At 44.6% G+C, this 27,696-nt stretch overlaps 1 protein-coding gene across 2 annotated transcripts in view; it reads right to left on the minus strand.

The window, feature by feature from the left end:
* Positions 1–27,696, minus strand: part of Cnksr3 (CNKSR family member 3) — a 122,978-nt gene that overhangs the window by 15,062 nt on the left and 80,220 nt on the right. For both annotated transcript variants that reach the window (XM_041680211.1, XM_041680209.1), the window contains exons 2-7: positions 25,154–25,317; positions 17,225–17,427; positions 15,975–16,062; positions 7,621–7,662; positions 5,040–5,159; positions 3,220–3,279 (exon numbers count right to left, since the gene is read on the minus strand). In XM_041680211.1, coding sequence (XP_041536145.1) covers positions 3,220–3,279; positions 5,040–5,159; positions 7,621–7,662; positions 15,975–16,062; positions 17,225–17,403 — 489 coding nt within the window. In that variant the 5' untranslated portion in view covers positions 17,404–17,427; positions 25,154–25,317. The remainder of the gene's footprint in view (positions 1–3,219; positions 3,280–5,039; positions 5,160–7,620; positions 7,663–15,974; positions 16,063–17,224; positions 17,428–25,153; positions 25,318–27,696) is intronic.

A 27,696-nucleotide genomic window follows, 5' to 3' on the forward strand; every position in this document is an offset into this window, starting at 1 on the left:
GCATGGGAACGGGCAAGCAAACTCAAAACACACTTGCTGGATTCTTCTCACTCCACTGTGGTGATAGGCTCAACAAGAAATTAGGTGGCAGCTTTAAACTGTGGAAACACTGCCTCTGCTTGAAGGCGCAGGTAACTATGCCGGTTATTTTCAAAATAGCTCATCTGTTGCCATAACAACAGCGGTACCTCAACTGAGACTAGCAACCAGCTTGACACTGGGAGAAGACACCAGCATGGTGCCTCCTCCTCCTCAGTTGCTTCTTAAATACGAATGCTCCTTTCTGCACCAGTGTGTCAACTGCTGAACTTAAGTCTGACCCCCATCAAACACCATCTTAACCTCCATGAGCTGGGGATTCATTTGAGGTATGCTTCATTTTCTAAGACACAGCCCCAAGGCCAGGAAGTCCCTGTTTATAGGGACACGATCTTAAATCGCATGAACTACTGTCCTCAACTGACTTCCCTTCTGAAGCATCCCACGTCTTCATTTCTCAACTGTCCCGTCAAGGGATTTAGGGCTGATTGGCAGAAAACTGATAAACAGAGAGCCTGATACCCAAATTTTCCCCAAGTCAGGAGCTCTTGCCTATCTTCCCCGTGAGCCAGACTACAAAAAGATGAAGCCTGTTGCGGTGTGCGCTCAGAGAGGTGATGACCTGAAGAACAATGCCCCTTTCTTCTGAAGCACGTCCTGCTCCCGCTTCATCTCACGGGCTGTTCAAGCTCTTGAGTAAGATCGCAACATCCAGAAAGAAGCCAGATAGAGCATGCCATGGAATGATCTGCCCGACCCTGACTGCTGAGGTCACCCCCCAAAACACGCACTGCCTTGCTAAAAATGGCCTGCTGGCTTTGTGTCTGCCTGAAGCCTGGGATGGAAACACATGAACTGGCAAAGCAGGGAGTGACCTCTGCCCACCACTGCTCCCCTTCAGCCAAACACCCTAAGTGAAGTTACGGTTACCTGTTGGCGGTTGAAAAGCTGATCTGAAGCTGGCATTTTCTACTGCCAACCAAGTATAAAATATCTATGAATCCGGAGACAGCACCCAGACCCTCAGAGGTGAGAAATGACTACTTCCCAGCCAAGCTACAAGGCTGAGTCCAGGGTCTAGCGCATGCCAGGCCCTCAATAAATGTGTGTTGAAAGACTAAAGTAATGGGCAATATTTTTAAAATTTTAATGGGTTAAATTTTAATGGATTACCACATAGGAATTAAATGAGCTTTTGGTTTTTCTTAACCTTTAACAAGATTCTAAGTATTGTACGTAACCCCCCTAGAACAGCTTCAACTCCATCCTAGAGCAGACTATATATATACAGGGAAATCCTAGGTCTGCTGCCCTGGTTTGTGATTCCAGTAGGAATCTGGGGAAGATAAACAGTTATTCATACCTGACATTTCATCAGATTCTAAGGCAGCATTGTTTATAGTCTCCCATTCATCTTTAAATGAAAGGGGGTAGAGGAGGAGAACAGCAGGACCTGAGCCTTCGGAGGGCATCATTCAAACACATCACACATTTACAGTACAGTAACACAGCTTCAAGACCAGAGTGAGTCTGGAACTGCTCAAGTCTGGCCAAGCCAAACAGCATAACTGTCACATGACAAGATTTTATAACTTCAGTCTGATGGTTGGTCATCATCCTTCTGTGTCCCTCCAACCCGAAAACACTGTACAAAGTAGCACCTGAGTCTGTTCTTGTTGTGGTGGTGGGGTCTCCACCAATTCTCCAACAGTGGAGGCAAATTATATAAAGGATTATGTTTGTTTCCTTTGGAAGCATGTTCGGATGAAAATGAAAACTGCCATTATTACCTATCAGGTAAGATGGTATAGAAATTCTTCGTGGGGGCTAGAGAGATGGCTCAGCGGTTAAGAGCACTTACTATTCTTATAATGAACTCGGCCTTGGTTCCCAGCACCCACATCAGGCAGGTTCACACCACCAAATGACATATAACTCCAGTTCCTGGGGATCTGACTCCCTCTGGCCTCTATTGGCACCTGCATTCTTGAGATGCATATAAACTCATGCAGGCACATGCACGCACACAGACACCAAGTTTAATTAACTTGAAAATCTCTCTTGATTCTCAGGATCTTTTTTATTTCCAACAGGGAATATTTAAAGCACACCATCTTACACCCATTTGTCTATCAGAGCTACATGATTGATTTAGAATTTACTTGCTACCTTCAGCAATGTCATTTTCTAACTGTAACACTCAAGAGCTATAGCAAGCATTCATCAAAGCTCATGCCACATTTTACCAAAGGGGCTAATATGAAACTTAAATTAGACACACATTTTCACCACACTGGAAAAGGGAAAAACTCCCAAATTTCCCCCTATTATTTGGAATTATTTTCTCCTCCATTGGCTGATTACACAGACTGATAGGACAGGGTAGCTGGTGAAATTGGTGAAATATTCCTACTTCATGCCAATGTCATTCAAAAGCTAGCCATAGGTAAGGTTGCAAAGAAAATACATTTACCTAGCTCTACTTTTTCAAATTCATAATGTTAGAGACGATAATGAGCAATCTCAGGGTTGGGGAGATGACTCAGTGGGTAAAGTGTTTGCCATGCACACCTGGGACCTGAGTTCAGATCTCCTGCATCCAGGTAAAAAGCTAGGCACAGAAGTACACTCCTATAATCCTAGAGTCAAAGGACGCAGACATGCAAAAATTCCTGGGTCTTGCTGGCCAGCCAATCTAGCCAATCAGTGACAACCTACCACAAAAAATAAAGTAGAAGGCAATTGAGAAAAGCACTCAACATTGACTTCTGTCCTCCACACAAATGCACACCCATATATATGAGTGTACACACACACACAAAGATGTATACAAACACACAACGCACACACACTATACATATAGCCACCAACTCCAATTCTACTGTGAGTGACTCACAACAACAACAACAAAGAGATCGTTATTTTTGTACTTTGGGGTTTACACCTCTATGGTGCAAAAGGAATAATTAGCACAAAGGTGGAGACAAAAAAAAAAAAAAGATGGCATGGTACAAGAAGCAGAGCAATAAAAGGCGACTTGACAACACAACAGGCCATCGCACCAGCTCTCACACATCTCACACAGATAACATCATGCCCACACTTAATCCCAAAGCGCAGAGCTGTGAAAAACGCGTCTAAGCACGCAAGGGCTTTGGTGCCTCACAGATGCACACTTACGTTTTCTGTGGTTCCAGTAATCACATGCAATCCGTCATAGGTCGATTTGATGTACATGCCCTGGAGGGATTCACCAACATATCAACTCATTATTCCAGCATTCAGAGAGCTGCAGTGACACACAGACCTTCAAAGCAGTCACTTTGGAACACTGGGTGCTTTTTTAGGCTTTCAAAACACCAGGAAACTCAATCCAAAGGGCATCAAGAGGGAGAAGTGAACTATTGAACCGCAGCAGAAGAGATCAGATGGGCCCTCTCTTTGATATTATAATGTGAGTACTGGGCACACAGGATTCTGCCACGACTCTAGGGTGGAGGAATTTTCTCAGGCCTGCTCAGGGAGCCAACCATTTCAAATAAAGGCTCCTCTTCTGACCATTGCTTTTTCCCAGGGAAACAATGCGGTTGGCTCCGTCAGGTACCAGTGGTACACATGGGGTGACTTATGAGAGCCTATTGTAATGCAGAACGGGATTGCAGAGGAAGCACGTGAACACCACGGACAGCAAATCAGTACCTGCCATCGCTCTGTCTTAGGGAAAGCCAAAGGATGGGCGAATAAATACGCTCTCCAAAAGGATACCTTTAGGCACACTTGGGCAAAATACCACATTGCTAGATAAATATATCTACAGCTTGATAGGCCAAAAATCAATGTTCTTAATAAACTATTACAAGATGAGGGGATACAGAAAAAAGGGGGCAGACAGAACCAAAGAGTAGTTTTACCTGATTATCTACACTGAACTTGTCCTGCTCTGTAACCGATACCACTGCCAAAACAATCTCAACAAATCCTAAAACCCTGTGGTTCCCAGCATACTCTCAAGGGCTTCAAACCACAGTCACTGTGCCTCTGTCCCACAGGACTGTCGGTCCCTCCCCCAGCCAGCACGATGGTAACTCTATGGGCATCTCAGCCCACTCAGGGCATGGATCTGATTCAACCTTGTCTACAAGCAACTCAACCCAGGAATATCTCCTACTTTAGACTGGAGCTAATCCACAATTTACTTTAGAGCCAAGCAAGAGTGTACTTCTAACCACTGAGAATTTGGGCTTGTTGAGAGTCTTTTTTGTTTGTTTGTTTGTTTGTTTTGCTTTCCTATTTTAAGAGACTGTCTCACAACAATGTATACATCAATGACTCCCACTTTCTCCTTTATGTCCATCACCATCAGGGTCACTAGCATCTGTAGCTAGAGCCTCCCGCTGCATAAGTTCTGTGCTCTCAGCACTGGGCTCTGGCATCATTGCCTGGGGTCATCGGCTCAGCAGGCCTATGAGGAAGCCCACATGGAAGTTCTGACTCGAAGGCCCCACACTAGTCAATGAGCCTCACGGGCTCCTGCAGCTCTGCAAATTAATCCCGTGAGAGAAGTCACCTGCAGGCAACATGAGAGCTTGCTATCATATATCTCACCCGGGATGAAAGAAACGTTTCTGAAATTTTCTTAGGAGTCATTTCCTTCCACCAGCCTCCTCACACCATCGCAGGTGCTAACAGAGACTTCCAGAATAGATGCCATTTTGTTCCCAGAGACCATCTCTCCTTTGTGGAAATGTTTTATATTTCCTTGCATTGCTAAGCCCTAAAAATACATCTGTTAAGATGGGAGGGTAGAGTTTTTTAATTGTATTTATTTTTATGCTTGAAAGATTAATTATCTTAACAGAGTTTAAGACAGCAAGTTCCTAACATATAACACAACACAATATAATATAATATAATATAATGATATAATGTTATAATATATCTCCACTACTCAGCATTATAGTGAGAACAGTTTAATGCTTAAAAACCAAGAGACTTCTTACCAGGCCTTCCCCAGGTCTAACGTTCGGTAAGTGAACTTCTTCCAGGCACGCACACTGGCTCATAACAGGATCCGTGGTAGAGCGCATTATTTTCTCACAGATGCCATTTAAAACCTTGACCTGGAATTGAGGGAGGTCAATCATTAACCAGGTTTATCTCGAGCTGATTCTTAGAGAAACACACCTCACGTATAATCAATCTCTGGCTCTGGTCAGCCCCCGCTATGATAATCCCGCTCAGTGAACGCCTGGCATTTGGACTCCGTGTCTACAGCCTGCAGGAATGCTGCTACTGTTCCCGCTTTCTAAAATGCATGGCTTTATAATCATTCCTTTATGGCCCCTGTAAAACACAAGGCAGGAAGAAACCCCTTTGGCAGCCAAGGAGAAGTTCTCGGCCACCTAAGAGCTCATTAATGTAAGGCCACACACACTCTCTTATATACTAAATATTGACAGGAGAGAACATGGTAATCTCACTCTAAATCAATTGGGTTTTGTTGTTGTAATTGTTATTTGCTTTATTTTTAATAAACTTCAGTTTTGCAATGTTCCGGGAAAGAAATCAAGCAACAAACGCATTGAATTTCCACAGACTTCCTCTCTCCATGCCAGCTTTCCCCAATATTAACATTCTATATATAGTGTTGTTAATTCTGTATATAGTGTTGTTTATTCTATATATAGCGTTGTTTATTTCTAAAGCTGATGAACTAAGATTTAAATCCATAATTTTAAGTAGTATTCACTTTTTCAGCCTATGTCCTAAAGGCTTTGACAAACATTTAGTGTTTCGTATCCATTATTAAAGCATTCGATTGGGGATTCCATTGCCATCAGTGTCCACACGCTCAACACAATCCATTCCACCCTTCCTCGCCCTGGACTCCTGGCCAGCATGAACTTTTCACTGTCACCATGGCCTTGCTTTCTCTAGAAGACCAACCAGCTGGAATTATAATACGCAGTCCTTTATTACTGGCTTATTATTAACAATATACATTTAGATATTCTCTATTTCTTTTCTCAATTTGATAGCTCATTTCTTTTACTGTTAGGGAATATTCTATGCTATGAATATTGCATATTTGTTTATCCATCCACCTATAAAAAGACAGCTTGTCGCCTTCCATTTTAGGGCAATTAGGAATGAAGCTGTTATAAACATTACATGCAATTCAGGGCAGATTTTTGTTGACATTAAGTTTACGGTTCCTTTGGGTAAACACCCAGCAGTGCAGCTGGTAGATCATACAGTTAGAATACGCTTACTTTTGTAACTGCCAAATCGCCCTCCAAATTTTTCCAATTGTTCGTCCCTCTGAGCAACAAGTGACCATGTTCCATACAGTTGTCAACATTTGCTGTTGTCAGTTCTGGATTTTAGCCAACTCTAGTAAGCATGTAGCGGTATACCCTGATTGCAGTCTGTAATCCCTTAATCACAGACGGCCATGTTTCATGTGCTTATCTGTCCTCTCCGTGTCTCCTTTGGGTAAAGTGTTTCTTCAGACCTCTTTTTAGCTGGATCATTTTCTTATTACCAAGTTTTAAGACTTGGTTTGAATATTTTGATTCTATGTCCTGTAAAACGTTTTTAAAATATTCTCCCTCCACCTGTGGCTTGGCATCTCACTGTGAATCAGACAGAGGCAAGTTTCCGATTTTAATAAAATCCACTATTACTTTTTCTCTGGCAGACTCTTGTTTTGGTTTTCTATCTAAGAACTCCTCTGAACCCCAGATTGCCTAGATTTCCCCCATATCATCTCAGTTCTATAACTTCATATTTCGCATCATTAGTCCCATGGTCTCATTAGTCCCATGGTCTCTCCCCTCCTGTCACTCTTCCGATACAGGAGAGTACCCCCAGGGAGTGGTCTTCCTGCAGAGGCCATGGGTTATGCACATAATTCTCACAATCAGAGCATCTACCCTTCCAAAATCAAATGAGCAAAGGCATCCGGAAATTCCGAAGGGTGACTTCTCTTTCCAAGGTGGAGAATCCATGAGGTGGTACTTCTGCACATTCCTTTAGCTTTGTTTAGCTTCCCTATTTATGGAAAATATATTTATAGCAGTTTCATTGCCAAATTCCTCAACCCAACAGGAGGAGAGTTTTTATCAAAAGGGCACAGGCTGCTTGTGTCAAAAGGAGGAAGCGAGGCTGAATCCTTCCAGAATGCTCTTTACACAGTCACAGAACATATCCCACCCCCATCATAAAGTTTCTGCCAAGGTAGTTTCCTAAATCGAAATAGTTCATCCATGAACTATGCACATCGCTCTCACCCTAAGAAGCTGCTGCACACCTGTGCCCCGATGCATGTCCAGAGGAAAAAACAACAGCAAAATCAAACAGAAACAGAGACCCCAGAATAGCCAATAGGCACAGGAGTTTTCTTAAGCAGTGGTCTCGTTAAACAACCTTAACTCTTCCATCTAAACTAACAGATGCAAGTCCCCAGAGCCAGTATTTCAAAGTTCATCTGGACGTAATTAGCCAGTGCATGTAATGAATATGATTCCTGTGGCCTTTGGAAAATGAATTGTACAGTGACGTTTAGAAAAACACACTTACCACATTTAAAACTTTATCCTCCATTTCTGCTACGAGGCAATCCTAAAGAAGGGAATAAGAAAAATAAGTGTGAGAATGAAAAACTTTAAAAAGAAATTGGTTTAACACAACTGGTCCCAATGTCACAATACAGAGAATAGGGAGATGGGGTACTCAGCCTCACTGATGTATCTATAACACAACCCCTACATCTAGGGCTCAGGGGAAAACCAGGACAAGGGGGCAGAAAGATCTTAAGCCACTGTCATGACCAGGATGCTTGCAGCTGAATAGTGTCTTCTAGTCATGACAGGAAAGTAGCACCCGTGAATCTTCATAGTATGGCTGTCTAAACAAGACCCATATCACGACAGCACCAACTGACAGGACAGCAGGGAGGAGAGAGGAAATGTCACGCTGGCCTAGGAGGAAAGCCACGAGCGATCAGCAGTGGAGGGAAGACCCTTTTCCTCCAGGGATGAGCTGATCCCAGGGGCCTCCCCTAGAAACATGTGAACATGTGCAGTGCTAAAGGGGTACAGTGGGGTGTGTGTGTGTGTGTGTGTGTGTGTGTGTGTGACTGTATGTGTCTGTGTGTGTTGTGTAACGACAACTTATCTCATTTATTTGGGACAAAGTAGGGGAGACATGGGAGAAATGAAAATTAATGTCAACTCAGTATTCAAGTAAGAAATTATAAGATGTTTAAATCAAATTAAAAATAAATAAATCCTTTTTAAAAGAAAAAGATTGGCTTAGATCTTTCTAGAAGTCACAAGGTCCCTGACCTGACACATCTTCCCACCACCACACTCAGCCTGAGCAACCCTGGCAGTGTGGAATGGAGCTAACATTTCTCTTCTCCTAAGACTCTGGACTCATCTAACCCATAGAGGTTAACACCCATGGATCCATGTAATTCACCTTAATAGGTTTTTTTGTTTTGTTTTGTTTTGTTTTTCGAGACAGGGTTTCTCTGTGGTTTTGGAGCCTGTCCTGGAACTAGCTCTTGTAGACCAGGCTGGTCTCGAACTCACAAAGATCCGCCTGCTTAATAGGTTTTGAAAACCTATTTTAAAAAAACAAACAAACAAAAAACTATGACCAGGGAACATAGTGGAGGAGGCCTTCCTTAGCATGCACAAGACAAGCCCCAGGTTCTAGTCCTGTTACCAAACTACATATTAAAATCTGCCTACTCTGGGAATGCAGGCTGATACAACCCCTTTGGATATCAGTGTGGCGATTTCTCAGAAAATTAGGAAACATCCTTCCTCAAGACCCAGCAATACCACTTTTGGGTATACATCCAAAAGATGCTAAATTGTCCCACAAGGACATGTGCTCAACTATGTTCATAACAGCCTGTTTGTCATAGCTAGAACCTGGAAACAACCTAAATGCCCCTCGATCAAAGAATGGATAAGAAAAATGTGGTACATTTACACTATGGAATACTACACAGCAGAAAAAAATAATGACATCTTGAACTTTGCAGGAAAATGGATGGAGCTAGAAAACATTATTTTGAGTGAGGTAACCCAGACACAGAAAGACAATTATCACATATACTCACTCATAGGTGGTTTTTAAACATAATGCAAAGAAAGCCAGCCTACAAACCACAATTCCAGAGAACTTTGACAACAATGAGGACCTAAGAGAGACTTACATGGATCTACTCTACATGGGAAGTAGAAAAAGACAAGATCTCCTTGAGTAAATTGAGAGCATGGAGACCTTAAGAGAGGGTTGAAGGGAGGAGGGGACAGGCAGGGAGGGGAGCAGAGAAAAATGTAGAGCTCAATAAAAATCAATTAAAAAAGAAAAAAATCTACCTTCTGTCCAGTCTGAAGAGTAATGACAAACACGACAATCCCAGCTATGGTTCCCAAGGTGACCCCAGGCTCAGCTAGCTGTGGGCCAACAAGGCAACAAGCCAGCAGCCCTTAACCCAAGTTCTTCCTATAAGAATAACTTTCAAATAAGGCCTTGGGTAAACTCAGCCACAAAAGTTTATTTTAAGCGCCAGTGAGATTAAATCACATACTTCAGACCTTAGAAGATGAAAAAAGTTTAACAAAACATTCATTAACACACTGCCAAAAAAGTGGTCTTGAGGTATGCTATTGATGACATTAAATAAAGGGCTGGAATGCGAGGCATTATTTTCTCAGCCAAAGAACAAAGACCTGGAACACTGTGCCAGCAGGGTTAGCCGATTAGAGGAGTCACCATCGTCCTCCTTCTCCAGAAGCCACAAAAGTGAAACTAACAAGCGAGACTCCCACAGGTGACCTTCTAGAACCATCTGCACTGGGGATTTCAACCCAGACCACAAGGTGAATGAGAGGAAATCAGAAAAAAAAAGGTTCTTCTTTGTTAATTTTTAATATTAGATGTATTCATTTTATTATATGTGTGAGTGGTATTGCCTGCATGTATGTCTGTGCGCCATGCATGCTTGGTGCCCTTGGGGACCAGAAGAGGGCGCTAAATTCCCTGGAACTGGAGTGGTGGATGCTTGTGAACCAAAGAGGATGCTGGGAATCAAACAGGCACTCTTAAATGTTAAGTGAGCTTTCGGCCCAGAGACCTACTTGGTTTCTTTAGAGTTCATTTTGTGCTACTGAGCACAACCCAAACTGAGCCAATCTTGAAAAAAAAATGGTTAAAATATCAATCAGATCTGAATTTACAAGTAGCGGTTTTCAGTTAGGCTGAAACATCATGTTTACTAGGTCAGTTTTCTCGACTATTAGTAGTGAGGACAGCTACCACTTTTTATCCTATATGATTTCAGAATCAGGATTTCCTTGTCTTCTTAAAACTTTAAAATTTTTCTCCACCAGATAAAAATAGAAGTCGCAATAACAGCTATTTTACTGCTCCCAAAATTGATGCTGAATCTCAAGGAAAAAGCAACCTAGTGGAAAAAAAATTAAGAAACTTAGAAATACATTCCCCCCCCCCAAGTGTGGCTCTAATACAAACCTAAGCTACACGAGCAACTGTGTAAACGTGAGTAACTGCAGCTTAGAGGTGTGTTTTTCTACCTGTGCTTCATGCATAGGAACTAAACCATCTATTTCCACAACAGGTCATCGACTATTGCTACAGAGAGCTGCTACAGACAGCAACTCTGGCTGTTCGCTCCCATGGTCTTAGGATGGAATATAACAGACTGAGGAAGATGGTCTCAGTCTTCCTTGGAGACCGCCTCCTCGTCAGCAAGGCCACTCCTACTACACCAGGTTGAGGTGTGATCTATTGGTTCATGATATTTGATTCTTTGGAATCCATCGATATAAACGGGATTCCTGTCATGGAGACTGACTAACGGGTAAAAGTGAGAATCACAAGCCATCCAGGCCAGTGTGTCACCTTCCGCCCAGTGCAAGGTGGCTCCCCACACCCATTCCTCCCTGCCCCGAAAGGAAACAGCTGCAGGCAGGACGTCGTCATATTATCTGGCATGGTAGCAAGGGGAAGGAAGAAAACGTTACTGAACAAGTCACCCCCTCATGAGTCACACACTGAAGCTGAGCTAGATGACAGCCCTTGGTCACCTGGGTCAGCAAGTCAGGACCACCTAGGGCAGCCAGCAGCTTGTCCTCGGGTGGGTCTCCTCTGCCTCCTGTCCTTATTCTACCTCCTGAGGAACGATGCAGCCTTGGACACCCTGCTAAACCTCTCAGCCTCTCTTTCCTGCTCAGTAAAATAAGATAGCAAGGCCACACCCGGACAACTGTTGGGAACTCAATGTGACCACAGGGCTCAAGCATGAGGACACACCTGACACGCAATTCCCACTCAATAAGGGTGTTTCTGTCTTCTCCGTCCTACTCCCTTGGGCTCAAGTTCCGTTCCACTGCTCTGTTTCCCGGCACTGCCTCTTCATCCTTACACCACTAACGTTCTAAGTCTTCAAGTGGTTCAAAGGGCTCGCCCAGCCGAAAATGCAGATCCCAACCCCTTCTTGCCTCTGCTTCCTTCATCTCATCGTATCCCCTCAACGCTGGACAGAAGGGCTGGTCCTGTGCTTGGCGTGGGCCACAGCAGAAATGCACAGCATCGCTGCAACTGTGCTCGTTCACCACTGCAAGGTGGGATGTGCACGCTGAGAAAAAGCAGAGAGGATGCCAGCTCACAGGAGATGCAAGGGAGGGCAAGGGAGAGCAGCTGTGTCTCGGTAGACGCGGCAGGGATGGAGACTCCAGAGAGACATGCTCCTGTCTCTGAGGAGGAAGCTACAGCCCTAGTCCTTCAAGTCCCCACTTCAAAGAAAAAGAGAGGACCAAAGGAGAGAGAGGGTGCAGCTTCTGAAATGGTTCATCTTGTAGCTGCCATTACACCGCACTGGAAATGACATCGAACTCACTCACCAAGCTGGTTGCTCTGGGGTGTGTGTGTGTGGTGTTCATTCATATAAATATGTACATATTTGTGCGTATATACATATGCTTATACGTATACATATTCACGTGTATAAACATATTCGTGTGTGTGTGTATATATATATATATATTCATTCCTTTCTTTTGTTTTGTTTTTTTTTTTGTTTTTGTTTTTTCAAGTCAGGGTTTCTCTATGGTTTTGGAGCCTGTCCTGGAACATTCCTTTATATACACATATGAATGAATTGTCAAAAACCAAACTCAAAGTTAGGAAAAATGTGTTAAATTAAAAAACAATTTTAAAGCCGGGCGGTGGTGGCGCACGCCTTTAATCCCAGCACTTGGGAGGCAGAGGCAGGCGGATCTCTGTGAGTTCGAGACCAGCCTGGTCTACAAGAGCTAGTTCCAGGACAGGCTCCAAAACCACAGAGAAACCCTGTCTCGAAAAACCAAAAAAAAAACAATTTTAAGTTCTAGAAAATGAAGGCGGCATATATATTTCCCTAGTTCTCCTTAAATTATCAAGTCTGATACTGGGAAACAATATTTCCCAAAAATATCCAAAAATCAAGATATTTATATTCCCGCTTGAGTATACTCTCTGAGGCAGTGCTGTGCTTTCTGTAACATACAAGCAGATGACATTTTTAAAATACCTCATATTAGCCGGGCGGTGGTGGCGCACGCCTTTAATCCCCCAGCACTCGGGAGGCAGAGGCAGGCGGATCTCTGTGAGTTCGAGATCAGCCTGGTCTACAGAGCGAGTTCCAAGACAGGAACCAAAGCCACAGAGAAACCCTGTCTCGAAAAACCAATAAATAAATAAATAAATAAATAAATAAATAACCTCATATTTTGTTTGAGAGTCTAGCTCAGTACACTAGCCGTGTGAGCAATGTCTCTGTGCATGAAGAAGCCATACCTTCTACTCCTAGCACCACATACAGAAAACCCACATTCGTTCAAATTGTTATATCTAAGTTTTAGATGTGTGCAGTCATATATATGACTTCTGCAAATAACCCCCCCCCCATGTATTCTCTTTCCCTCCCTCCCTTTCCTTCTTTGCTTAGTTCCCTACACTTTCTGTCTACCCCTTTCCCTGCCAGGAAAAAAAAAACAATTTCTCTCTCTAACTAGCAGCTATATTTACGTCTTCCTTTACCTAGTTTATGAACATCTGACTATATTTGTATATATGTGTATATACATATGTACATATTGGCCTTTAAATTTTTTTAAGCATCATTTCTTCATATCTTTAAAAAAAAATATAGCCCTGGCTGTCCTGAAATTCACAAAGTAGAGCAGGCTGACCTCTAACTCACAGAGATCCACCTGCCTCTGCCTCCCAAGTCCTGGAACTAACGGCATATGACACCACTCCTGTATTTTCACATCTCATTTTTATATTGCCTTTTTTCTTTAAGACTCACAAATGGGACAGGAAAGGAGAACTTACAAGAATTCCACCAGGCCATCTGATAAGGAGGACGACGTCAGAGTTCTCATCTTACAGCTAAGACAGTGAACTCTTATGAATCTTAAATGACTTGTCCAAGGCTCAGGGCTAATCCGAGGTAGGGATGAGATTTGAACCCATGAAGAATATGCTCTCAGCCATGAGACTAACTCTCCTAGTGAGCACCACAGGGAAGTAAAAGCGAATGATGCACACACACTATCAAGCATGGGGCCTCTCATGACCCTGAGTTCAGGGTTCAATCTCTGCTGACGAAAGACCGACTCCATCAGCTTCTCGAGTAACAGCTGCCCGTCTGCCTACTGAATGCACGTGGGAAATCACCCTCCGTCGTGTGCCATGTGCCATGTGCTATGAGTGGGCAGGAACAAGCGCAGAAGGACACTCAACAGAAAGCACAACCACACTGGACCTGGACCTCCCAGTTGGAAGGGAACTACATTTTTCCTATCATCAGCGCAGACTGATCAATAGCTCTCTCTACCTATACAAAAAGATCCCACCCTGCAGGGCAAGCACACCTCCACAGTTCAATTATTCCAATGTCATCTTCTCAACACGGCTTGCTGCAGCCATGGATGCCAGTCATTCCACAAATGCCAGCCATCTTGCCTCTCCATCCTGTGCCCCTCCCTCCCCGGCTTGCTAAGTTTATGTAACCTCATACACATGTAACTTTGCTCACTGACCTCAATTCTGGCTTCTCCGTGCCCCAGACACTAAGTTCATTGAGACACATACATCACGTCCATTTATTCGCTCTGGCACCCCAGTGCCTAGAACAGTGGCAATCACAGATGCCAAGCAAATATTTATCAAAGGGACTGTCCCAATGCCTGCAAAGCCAACATTAACCTGCTCAGGCAGAGCCTGCTGAGCCTGTAAAAACAACCACCACTGCATCTGCCCCCTGCCTCCTCACTTTCCCTCTGCTCCCATGCTCTACAGTGGCAGTCCACGTCAGGCTCACCACCTAGGACCGGTCACAGAATAACACAGGTGCGCCTATGAGCTAACGTGGCCCACTTGCTAATCTCATTGTTTGGCTCTTCCACTCTGATGCAATGAATTGCAATTAAACTCCGTTATAAATCAAATCAGAACAGTAAGGGAGGGAAGCAGGAAAGGAAAAGAACATTGAGGTAGGCATTGGAAAAACACAGTCTGCCATCCAGGCCTGGTCTCAGACTTCATGGCACTCCTGTACCATAGCTGATACCACTCTTCCCATCAAAATTACCTTATACATCATATACATACGCAAAAGCACAGACCATAGAGTGTCTCTGTGTATCTGTCAGACCCCAGGTCCAAAGCACATGTGTTTCAAATTCAAATAACTTCATAAACAAAGCCATATTTCACTCTGTTACAGAGAAAAACACACACACACACCCCTGCATCTGTTACTGCATGGTCAGAAATAAGGGAAGGATATCTTTATTTTTATCAGATCATCGATAGAAATAGATATCAAATCACAAGTTTAAAACAAAATGGAGAGACTGAGGGATGGCTTGCTGGTTAGAAGCACTTGCTAATATCACAGAGAACCCAAGTTCTATTTCCATAATCAAACTGGGAGATTCACAACCACCTGGAACTCCAGCTTCAAGGGATCCAATGCCCTCTTCTAGACCCTGCGCATATGTGTACAGAAATACATGTACCCAGAAATATACATATACACAGGGAAGGGGAAGATACCCCTATTAAAAATAAAAAATTAAAATCTTTAAAACCAAATAAATATGAAGAGGGAAACCCCTTCCTTATATTTATAAAAAAAATCAATGAAAAAAAAAATTATAAGAATCTGCTAAATGCCAAGGAACATGACAGCACTCATACTCTCCTGGTTTCAGTTAATACCACAGAAGCTAGACAAATTATAGGCCAATCTGAAACCTTACAGGCTCCTGCTAAAATATCTAGGCCGACTGAAGAACCTTGAGCGAAACTGACATGTCAATCCCACACCAGAACATGAGCCCCACCAAGGCTCGCTGCCTCTCTGCCACGGGACAGCAAAGTGAGATGCTGATTGTTCACAGTAAAAAAAAAAGCCAGACTACATCTCCCTGTGGGATCCACTCACTATAAATAGCTAAGGAATAAACTGCTGAGGTTTGGGGTTATTTGTTACAGCCTCACAACCTGTCCCATCCTGACCCAACAACGGAGATGGAATGAAAAGTCAGAATCATTGGGCACAGCAAAGCTCTCAGAACAAAGATAACAGTGAAAAGCACCTTAACATATTTGAATAAATACACAGGTATTCATGAGTATAAGACAAACAAAGTCATTTTCTGAGCCTGAGGCTGCTGGTCATTTCTCACAGGAGACATCTGCTCAAATTTCCAGCCTTTCACCTCCACCAAATCCTGATGAGGGGAAGGATGAGACACTTTGTACCCACACACGAACCTTTGAGGAAAAAAAAATGAAGAAGAGGAGAAAGTTCTAAAAATCAATGATGATGCATTACTGACCTTCTGGACTGTCGTGGTCAGGTCCAGGCACAGCTGAATGATTTTGTTCTTTGTCACAGAGAAATCTGTGATCCCTGTGAATGGAGCCCTAGGAAGAAACAGAACTCTCTTTACTGAGGGGACGATGATGGAGAAAGAAATCCCTGTGCATCCCACCAAAGATGCTGGCACACATGGCTATACTACAGGCTGGCTTATCTTTCATGATGCTATTTCTTCTCAACACATAATATAGAGGGATCTGACCCAGAGAACCAGCTCATCTATCATAAGGGGCCGTACACATTGCCAAGAGCGAAGAGCAATCAATAGTAGGATCCAGTTAGATCACCTATGACCCACAACAATCACCCCATGGTAAAATATTCTGAAAGACCCTGGAAGTAACTAGCAGCTGTCCAGTTGGATGCAAGGCCTGCTCAAGAGAAATGATGTCATGCCTGACACTGTAAATTTAGCCAACTACCTGTGACTGGTGAGGCCATGGAACCCAGAGGAGAACCCACTACGGCAGTCTCCTAAGCCAGTATAATCTCTTACAAGCCAGTAGAAGTGCATTCAAAGTGCTTGTCCTTAAACCCTCAGATAAGTGCAGCTCTCAACCCTCATCAAATAAGCTTCTTTTACAGAAGACAGAAATCATTATAGAAAACCACAACTGGTCAAAATGCAGACATCAACTGACCATGGGGTACCTGCCCCCAAGTGACATGCTGTCAACACAGCCCCTACAGCTAAGGCTCAGGGAAAACTGGAAGAGGACACAAAGGGAGGGGTAAGGAAGGGAGGGTGGATCTAGGAGAAGCTAGCTGGAGGGAGGAATGGGGGTTGAATACGAACAAGACACACTGTCTGAAAATCACAAAGAATTAATAAAAATATTGCATTACTTTAATAAAAAAAATCAGGAATCTGAATAGGGGAAAAAAAAGGCAAAAAATACAACCGAAATGAGCCAAGCCAAGTCCACGAATGGCTTCATACCAACCACATACTCCAGTGCTAATGTTTAATCTCAGTAAAAAACCTCTGGCAGTTCCACTCCCTCTGAACTTGGGTTCATTCATTCCTGCTGTTGACCTTCAGAGTAACTTCCAAAGGAGCCCTAAGATCTACCTCTGACCAATGACCCCTGAATTCCAGGGAGAGGGAACCCAAGGAACAATGGTTTCTCTTCCTGAGGCGGAGTTGAGGCTTCTGAGCATCTGAGGCCCTCCAAGAGCCCCAGGAAGCTTTGCACCACAGCTCACCGGTCCAGCCAAGCCAGCAAGGCCTTGGCAGCGCCAATGAGCTCCACTACAGAAGTCAGGAACTCGTTAAGGGGCTTGCGGGACGTGTTCCCATCGTAGGCTGGACTCTTCCGCCGGCTACTTATGTAATTCTGCAAGTTGTGGGAAGATGCTCGCAATTTCAGAACCAAGTTCTTCATATTGTCGGTTTCAAGGCCATAATTCTGTGGGAAATAAAATCAAAGGAAAAGTCTAAAACTATCAGCAATGTCTGAACTCTCAAATGACTGAGTAGCTGGAGTAACTTACCCCATGCCCACAAAATCCTGCCCACTCCACCCACCTTCCCACAAACTAGCCTTGACTCTGCTCTTCCCACAGCCTCCTCCCGCCCCAAGGGTATTTACCCTCCCTAGACCCTTATCTCATAATGCTCTTGGTGTGGCTAGAAGCAAGGAGAGGCCATTCCTATCACTCAGGGCCTGGATAAGGGCAGCTGCCCCCTCCAGGACTCCTGAGCACTTAGTTCAGAGCAGATTTCAGAGAACTGATGTGTACTGGGACAACTCTAGAGAGGAGAGCATCCCATGTGGATGCTAGCAACCACACACACACACACACACACACACACACACACACACCAGATATCAGATGCTCACTCCCCAGATGTGACAACCAGGAATCTCTGCCGAACGCATCATTGCATGTGTTCTCCGGGAGTAGAATAGTGCCTAACAGTTACTAGCCACTGACTTCTGTCCCATCTGGACCACGGGCCAGGCCAGGACTCTGCATGCCCCTCACCACAGCACCACAAGTAAGGAAGAGATGGATTCCCAACAGAGGGGACTGAGAAAAGGCCACACAATCAGTTCACAGGAAATTTAATCTGTGCTTTTGGAACCCTGTTAACTTATCTGCCTGCTTTAGAAACATTAATTTCAGGCTAAGGGTACAGCTCAGTGATAGAACACTTGTGTAACATACTCTGGGCCATCTCAAGCACCGCAATTAATTAATTTTGTGTAGCAATGTTGTCTTAGGCTGTAGTAGGAGCAGCGGGCTGTGTTCCCGCCCAGCTCCCGCACAGCTAGCTTTATACCCGAAATAACAACACATAAATTATATTCTTCTAAACACTGCTTGGCCTATTAGCTCTAGCCTCTTATTGGCTAACTCTCACATCTTGATTAACCCATTTCTATTAATGAGTGTAGCACCACAAAGTGGTGGCTTACCGGGAAGGATCTTAACCTGTGTCCATCTTGGAGAGGAGCGCTATAGCGTCTGCCTCACTGCCTTCTTCCTCCCAGCATTCTGTTCTGTCTACTCCACCCACCTATGTTCTGACCTATCAGGCCAAGCAGTTTCTCTATTAATTAACCAATAAAAGCAACAGATAGACAGATGACCCTCCTCCATCATTAGGCCCCCTTTCAGATAAAATAATAATAATAATAACCAAATTTGAGGTAATTTGGGGGACGGGGAGGAATACTGTATTTTGCTGTAAATACATGTGCCAAATCAAAGTCTGATCATTTTAGCAAAGAAAGATATTCCTGGAGGTATATGATACTGTTTCCATAGAATTTCAAAGACAGGACCTGGTGCCATTTGGAATCTAGGCATAATATATTTGACACTTGCTATATGCCTAGAACTACCTGACTCATGTCCCCTGCAGTCCCCTGCAGCCCCCTGCGGCCCCCTGCGGCTGGCAAGCTCAGTGTCTCTGTGAGGGTTTCTAAGGCTGTGATGAAACACCATGGACAAGAGCATCTCAGAGCTTATACTATAAGTCCATCATCCGGGGACGTCAGGACAGGAACTCAATCAGGGCAGAAACCTGGAGGCGGGAGCTGATGCAGAGGCCATGGAGGGGAGCTGCTTTCTGGCTTGCTCCTCATGGCTCACTCTGCCTGCTTTCTCAAAGAACCCAGGACCACCAGTCCAGGGGTGGTATGGGCCACAGTAAGCTAGGTCATCCCACATCAATCATGAACCAAGGAAACACCCCACAGGCTTGTTCTCAGGTCTGTCTGGTAGGGATGTTTTCAACTGAGGGTCCCTGTTCCCAAATGACTCTGGCTGGTGTTGGGTTTACACAAAACTGGACAGCATACTGAGTGTTCCTTATCTAAAACGCTTGGGACCAGCCATGGTTTAGATTTTAGATGAGGTTTAGGATTTTGGAATATCTGCATGCACATGACATATCTTGTGGGTGGGACTCAATTATAAACATAAATAATTAATTTTTAATTTCTATGCCATAGCCTGAAGGCAATCACATACGGTATTTTTAGACTGTCCATGTCTTGACTATGACCCCAACAGGAGGTAAGATGAACAATTTTCACTTCTCTGAAAGTTTCCCAGATCTCAGACGGTCAGATCACAGACACGTGACCTGCATTACCACTTTAAAGCTGAAAACATCAAGGCCCAAGAACGGTGCATGACCAGATGACACAGGTGACCAAAGACAAGGCTGGGATTCCAACCAAAAGACAGCACATGAGCCCAGGCCTTGGCTCAGTGTGCTGTGGACCTCCGCTTCCTACCACCCTGCACGAGGGAAAGACAAGATACGATGAGATCTACACAGGATGGACAACAGACAAAGGTAAGACAAACAGACTGGGTATGCACACATCATCCAGAAATCAGGAAGCTGAGGCAGGAGCATGGACAGTTTGAAGCCAAGATGAACTGCATGACGAAGGGAGGGAGGAGAGAGGGAAGGAAAAAATGAGGGAAACCTAGTAACTCCAGACCTAGTACAAACTAACCAAAGATGCCTACTTCATGAAAGGTTTATGTTCGCCTGATCTAAAGTATCAGGACACTTCGGAACTGGCTCCAGTCACCTGTTCTTGGGGACAAAGAGGGGGTAATTATACACAATCTATACATCTAAGCACACACATATTTAGATGAAGGGGACACACCATATGAAGGGGAAGGCAAATAAAGTAAGCCCACACTACCCCATCACTTAGAAGTTTGCAAAAATTTCCTTTTTCAGCAAGAAATGATGAGTTCATAACGAGAGGTTTCAGCTTTAGTGAAAAGGACTTTAAATGAACTCTACTGGAAGTTTAAATCTGCACTGCTTCTACTTTTAAAAAAAGTCCCAGGAGCTAGAGAACGGACTTGGTGGTTAAGGCGAATGGCTGCTCTTCAGAGGACCCATGTTCTAGTCCCCACACCCACATGGCAGTTCACAACTTCTGTGACTCCAGTTCCAGGGATCCAACACCTTCTTCTGTTCCCTGTGGGCACTGGGCACACAGGCAGACAAAACACCCATACACACAGAACGAAAATAAATTTTTTAAAAGAATTAATTTTAAAAACTTAGAGGGGATGGAAAGCTGGATCAGCAGTTGAGAGTATACACCGCTCTTGGGGAGGGGCGGGATTTGGTTCCCAGCACCCACACCTAGTGGCTCACAACTGTCTGTGACTCCAGCTACAGGAACTCTGACACCTCTGGACTCCACAGGCACCTGCACCCATGTGCACGGGCCCCACACAGGAACACAAACAATGTTTTAAAAATGAAATCTTTTGTAACTTGAAAATTTTAGAAGGTAGTAAGCCAAATTTTAAAAATTTGTACAGACTTTAAAAGAATACAAATTTCGAAATCTTTCCCATCTTAATATCAAAATTCTACCTAAATCTTACATTCACTTACTTTTCTCCTATCACTGGCTTTTCCTAAAGTCTACAATAAAATATCCTCATTCAGTGGGGCAAGACAGGCTTCCAGCATGGCTTTTAGTTACAAAGCCTCACAAATGGACGGATAAAGAGCCTACAAGATGCAGCTTGTTTCAGAGGCTTGTCTCTGGGATGCCAGGGAAGGCTCTCTCATTCTGTCAATTAGCCTGACAACTTCTATCAAGACTGTTCACTAAAAGCAGGAGTGGCTGGTGTTCTGCAGGCAACGTAGCCGCAAACCTCTTGGAATTTTTACTCCTATATGACACTTCCTTCTGGAACTCAATGAAGATTAAGATACATTTTACTGTTGCCAAAGACTTTGAACTCCCTTCTCTTGACAAACATTAAAAATAAAATAATAAAAAGTGAGAGGTGGGTGTTTCTTATGACTGCTTCTTTCCATTTTCTGCTGGGTTGGTTCTGGTTGGTCTCCTTCCTCCAAAATAAATCATAAAACTAGAAAAATGAGGAAATGCGTAGACGCTTGAGCGTAATTTTGGGGGTGGTTTTAGAGGCAGGGTTTCTCTATGTAACAAACCTGGCTGTCCTAGAACTTGCTCTGTAGACCAGGCTGACCTCAAACTCACAGAGATCACCTGCCTTTGCTTCCTGAGTGCTGGAAATAAAGGCGTGTGCCCCCACGGCAGAGTGTGAGCATAGTTTATAAGAAGACAAAGGTGGGAAGAAGGCCCATCCCCTCTGCCTCTATTCCACAGAGAAAGAGAGCCTTCTTGAACTATGTGCCTGGTAATGGTGACCAATGAATGACCTGAGGGGACACAACACGGACATGTGCTATGGTAAGTCACACAACGATGCCCCTGATCCACAGACTTGGGGTGACAACACTCAGTACTGGTGCTGGCTCCAACCCTGCTCATACTCCATCCTCCTTTAACCTTAAAAACCCCATCTTCCATCTTCATCCTCAGGAAACCAGAACTTCACCGACTTTGCAGGGAGTGGAGGTCTCCATTACATTTCTTACTGCATACTTCTGGCCAATATGGTCCAACCCAACCTTACACAGTTCTCAGCTCCAATATGGTGGCCACTGCTACTCACGGCTACTGAGTACTTTCGACTTGAGACAGCACAAGGGAGAGATGACCTTTTAATTTTTAATAATTTTAATCAACCCTCACATAAGCAGCCAAATGTGATAAAGCTCCCTCATGAGAACAGGATAGGTACAGAGGGAAGGGGCCTTGAACTTGGGATGCTATCCCCTCCTAACCCTCCAGCTACATGATTCTCCAGCTTAGAGAATTCTTCTCTCCATTTTATCCATCCTTATTGTTGCTCCAAAACCTGCCAGGGATCCCAGTGGAAACCCCCACCCCCGCTGTCCTTTCTTAATTCCACTTCTGTTCATTTCCTGCCCATTAAAAAAAAAAAAAAATCAACATCCACTTCAGCAAGGTTGCCTAGAAACCTTGTTCTAGCACCAGGGCCAACCACAGCTCCACATTGCTGCCCAGCAAATGAATTATTCAAAGCAAAACATTCTCACTCACGTTGCCATCCAAAGATCATTATGGCATCAGATTAAATAAACAGTCTAACTATGCTGTGTGATAATAGAATTTTATGGAAGATTGTATGAAGACTAAAGATATTTAGTCTTTCTCCCACCCAGAAAAAGCACACACATACACACTTTCACTGCAGACTCTGGGGGCAGTCACCCCGCATTCCCCTGCAAGGCAGTCAGGGTCTACTACTATGCAGAGCAGGTCTCCAGTGAGACTCAGGTCAGAGCGGGGTCTACAGAGGAAATTAGTAGGAAATTGTAGGAGATAAAACACAGCTTTAGGTTCTGGCATTGGTCCAGCTTTGTTCGTTTTTGGTGCAATGCTTTAAGAAGTAGCAAAGGGGAAAGAACGAGGAGTCCATGCAGGGGCGACAGCTGTTTCTCCTCTCCCTGACTCTCACAGTGTGCCTGCAACCATCCCGTCCTCCTCGCTGCCCTCCTTGCCATCACACTGTGGGTGTCAAAGCAATTCGCTAGCCCTTAAAGAATACTGCGCCATGGAAGAGACCACACAATAGCGCAGAACATCCTCACAGAGACGACTGCAAAGCTGTGCCTCCCACGAAGTTTAACAGAAGTAAACTCGAGCGACAGTTTTAATCCTCGGGCACACACCCTCAGCAACGCAGAACACCCACGTACATCCACAGCCACATCTAAGGTGAGAGCTACTGCACAGACAGGGGGAACCGACACCTCGTTCCCCCAGGGGTCACAGAAGGAGTAGCCTGGAGCAGAGCCAGGATTAGGATACAAAAATCCTGCCTCCCAGGCCAGCACTCAGACCACTTGGCCAGAGTGTCTCCCTTGTGGCAGCTCATTTATCAACCACAAATAATTTCCCCATTACTTTCCTAAACAAGAGCGGCGCATCTCGGCGCAGAAGACAAGGCGCTGCCCATTTAAAGGAAAAGAATACTCACAATGTGGCGAGTGTTATATAATCGATGGAATGCAGACCGGCGATGGCAACGTCACCACACACATTCGCTCCCACCATCCCGGCTGATGTAATTGTATATCCCCTTGGCTCGGGTTCAGAGTATTATTAACTCAGCCTGAATGCTGGGGAGAGCATCCAACCCTGACAGATAAGTGAACACCTTCCTAACCGTGGCACCATGACGAGAGACCTGAGTCCCACCCTTGCCAGCCAGTCTGTAAACAAATGTCCTTACAGGGGTTTTAGGCCACATCCGAATAAATTACTTCAGAGACATAGGTACGATGCAATTATCAGGACTTGGGCCGAGTTCAAACACCTGCCATCCAGAACAAAGTTCACAGTCCTATCCACCTAGCTGCCTTTTTTTCTTTCTTTAGTTGTTATTCCAAGAACAAACATCAGTTATTTAAACAGAGTGAGTATCTGTGAAACTCACAGTGCTTTTTATAGTAACAGAGGCAGACCTGAACGTTAAGCATTTCTCATTTCAATTTAGAACATGGCATCTTCATTCACGGCTGTATCCATCATTCTGTACTTTACAAAAGATTTGAAAATAAGGATAATAAGACTTTTTTTTTAACAGACAACTGTTTCCTGTATATGATGAGACAGTAAATGCTTCAGGCTTTGAAGGGACATATGGTCTCTGTGACAGAGATTCTATTCTGTCCCTGAGGCACAACAGCAGCCTCAGATAATAAATGCATCAGTGACTTGAGTTCTAATAAAACTTTATCTAACAGACAGGGGTGCGATGGATACCTGCTGTGTGGGTACGGGAAAAAGATGAGGATCAACCAAAGGATCCATGGGCCATCAAAGAGGAAGAGACTGGGGAGGAGGAAAGAGGGAAGGGAGACAAGGGGTGGGTGAGACATAGAGGAGGAGAATCGACTAAAACATACTTAGTTTAAAAACATCATGCTGGAGGCTGGAGAGATGGCTCAGTGGTTAAGAGCATTGCCTGCTCTTCCAAAGGTCCTGAGTTCAATTCCCAGCAACCACATGGTGGCTCACAACCATCTGTAATGAGGTCTGGTGCCCTCTTCTGGCCTTTAGGAATACACACAGACAGAACATTGTATACATAACAAATAAATAAATAAATATTTAAAAAAAAAACATCATGCTATCTAACACCTTGTATGCTAATCTTTAATGCATGCATTCATTCATTCATTCATTCATTTGGGGAAGGGCATGGCAAGACAGCTCAGTTGGTAAAGTACTTGCCTGGTAAGTATGAGGTCCTGAGTTCGAAGCCCCCACACAGGTAAGACTGCCAGCCGTCATGTCTCATACTGCAGTTCCAGGAGTGGGGAGGTGGGGACAGAAGCGTCCCTGGGACCCACTGGACAGATCACCTACTCTGACTGAAGAACTCCAGGCCAGTGAAAGACCCTGTCTTGAATGTGGACAGTGTTTACACGGATGACAAAGCTGTCTTTCAGCCTCCACACACAAGCACACACAGGCGTGTGCACTTAACACATCTGCGCACCCTCACATATACACATACACGCAGAAAGAAGTGAGCCAGCCTGAGCTCATGACTTATTATATGCCAGCCTCGCGTCTAGGAGGTGCCTTGCTTGCTCCTCTAACTTTCCACTGAGGCAGATTCTTTTCCACGTGTTAAAAGTGTGAGGACGGGCTGAGCCCCATGAGGACTGGAGAGACTGAGGGCCTAAACAAAGTCACCACAGAACAGGGCCCCTTCTCCCAGACTAACCAGTGCACAAAGAAGGTCGACCGCCTCCAACACCAGCTCCTGGTGGCCAATCCGTGTGACCCCCAGTTCCTCGAGATCCTGGTGGGAGATCTTCAGCAGCTGCTCCCCGTCGATCTTCTCCCGCTCAAACTTGTGGACATAAGGTTGCAGGCAGTCATCCAACCCTACAAAAATAAAGTGTAGAGAGCCTGTTATTGTCATGAGTACCCCAAATGTTGCCCGTGTTTCAATCTATCGTAACCACCATCAAATATGGTAGCTGTCAGTATTGGATCATCTCGCGCACGCTCCCCTGGATATGCTCCCCTGCATGTGTTCCCCTGGATGAGCACCTTTTCTGTGGCACCTTCTCATCTCAAACAGGTTGGACCTGGCGCTGCAGACTCTCGGATGGACCCAGCAGAGCAAGACTGTGTGACAGGTACTTCCCATATCCTGTACACTCAAGGGATAAACACCAACCCATGCTGATTTGAAATATGTCTGTACTAGCCGTTTGCTATCTGTTGGCTAAGCAACCCTGCTCCAGGGACAGCATCCTTCCCCCAGCAGGCTTGCCAATCAAGATGCTGGCCACTGTGGTTGAGACATGGCCAGTTCGGCAACAATACTCCAGAGATAGATTCAGGGACAACGGAGTGACTTAAGTGGAGCCAATCATTATCTTCCTTGATATGTGAGATGCGGACACAAGAAAACAAAGCCCAGTTACAAGTCACAGGACGCAACCCTGGTAGTGGGGCAGGTACTTCTGGTCAGCTATCTGAGACTAAATCCATTAGACAGCGCAAGAGAAAACACTCCTGTAGTGACCTGTCATGGTGTCCTGATCTGACTCAAGACTTTCCCACTAGAACAGAAATGAATTCCCTGTCTAGCTTAAGTTTGTTTGTGTTGCGTTTCTGTTCTTTGTAACTGAGGGCTTTGTGGGGAATCCAGGATATTCTGGTGAATATGGAATACAGAATAAGGACAAGGTATCAGCCCCAGGACCAGGACATTTCTCCATGTCCAAACACGACAGCAAGTTGTGTCTCGTCTTAAAGCTCTCACAAAGCAGCTAAAGAGAGAAAGACAAACAGGCTTGGGAATCTGTATTTCTATACACTGAACTCCCAGGTCAACTTCTTATCATGGTTTTATCAAAAAAAACAATCTTACTCCAAAGCAATCAACCTCATTAAGGTTCGGCTTAGTAGGAAGTCCGTTAGTATTTCAAAAGGCGGTATTTAGAGAAGATGAAAAACAACAGTATGTATAAAATGTCATCCCTGAGCCCAACACAGACACATGCGGATGGACACGTGTGTACAAACTTGCAGACATGCACTCATCCCAGGCGACCTTTTTTAAAAACGGTGTCACATGGGTGGGTGTTTCTCTAAGTTGGAAAGAGTATATACAACGTCCTTCATTCATTTCCAGCAATGCTCGAGTCCCTAGGTTCTAACATCCAACGGTGACACTAATCTCTATCTCTGCCCCACAAACTCCCATCACCATCCTCCTGGTAAGACACAGAGAGAGACGGAGGCTCTGAGGCTTATTAGGAGCCATGAAATACAGGAAGGGAAGACAGCGAAACCATCTATGTTCCTAAGCAGACATCTACATCAGATAGGCTGTGTCCCCGCAGGAATGGTGGGGACACTGGTGTAAACCCTGCCACTCCAACATCCTTGAGTGCTGTCTAGCATGTCTGTTAGGGGCAGTGGAGGTTAGAAGCACCAGCAGGTACTGAGACAGATGCCCCACCTGGGGTCAAAGGCCATCCCAGCACTGGGGCACCAAGTGTCTGCTGTCTACCAATAGATCTACCTGTAGCAGGAAACTGTGACAAAGGCCAAGACCAGAGACAGCCTCCTAGTCACCCTGTCTTGCTTTGCAGATGAAGAAATGAAGACTCCTAGCAGGCCTGTAAGCAGCCACCGTCACGCGTGGGGGAGATGCCATGGGAATGCGGCTGCCTTTGTTTCACTTCAACGGAGACCACAAACAGAAGTTAGAATTAAACGAAGGCCTACAGGCCACAAACCTTGCTCCTTCATGCTCTGCCTGGTAAGCGAGGCGTTATGACACGGGATTATAAACATTCTTCTCTGGACACCTCCTAAATAAGCGGTGGAGTCTAATTACAAAGCCATCAGAGCAGTCCAATCACAGACACGGAAGAGCCATAGAAGGTTCTTCAGGCCTCGGTGGACAAAAATGGAGGACACAAAGACAAGCAACTGTAGCATTTCGTCATCTTAAGGCTTTTCATGGGCAATCCCAACACTCTCCTCTCTTCCAAGGTGCCTTCTCTGGCCCACTGCTAAACTTTAAAAGGATGCTTCATTAGTCATAAAGATTCAAAACTATCATGTTACAGTAAAACCGTGTGGAGGCTGAATGGCCACGGGTTCTCTGACACGAGAGCCCAGGCAATGCACACAGAGCTGTCTTATTTCACACTCAGCATATGCATAATCTTTCTCCCTGAACAAAATAAGAATGATCCATGAGCCAGTGGGGCCACCAGGAAGGATTATTACTCAAATCTC

Source organism: Microtus oregoni, unplaced genomic scaffold (assembly GCF_018167655.1).
Source record: "Microtus oregoni isolate MIOR12 unplaced genomic scaffold, Mior012 000033F_ref0000390, whole genome shotgun sequence".
Lineage (NCBI taxonomy): Eukaryota > Metazoa > Chordata > Mammalia > Rodentia > Cricetidae > Microtus > Microtus oregoni.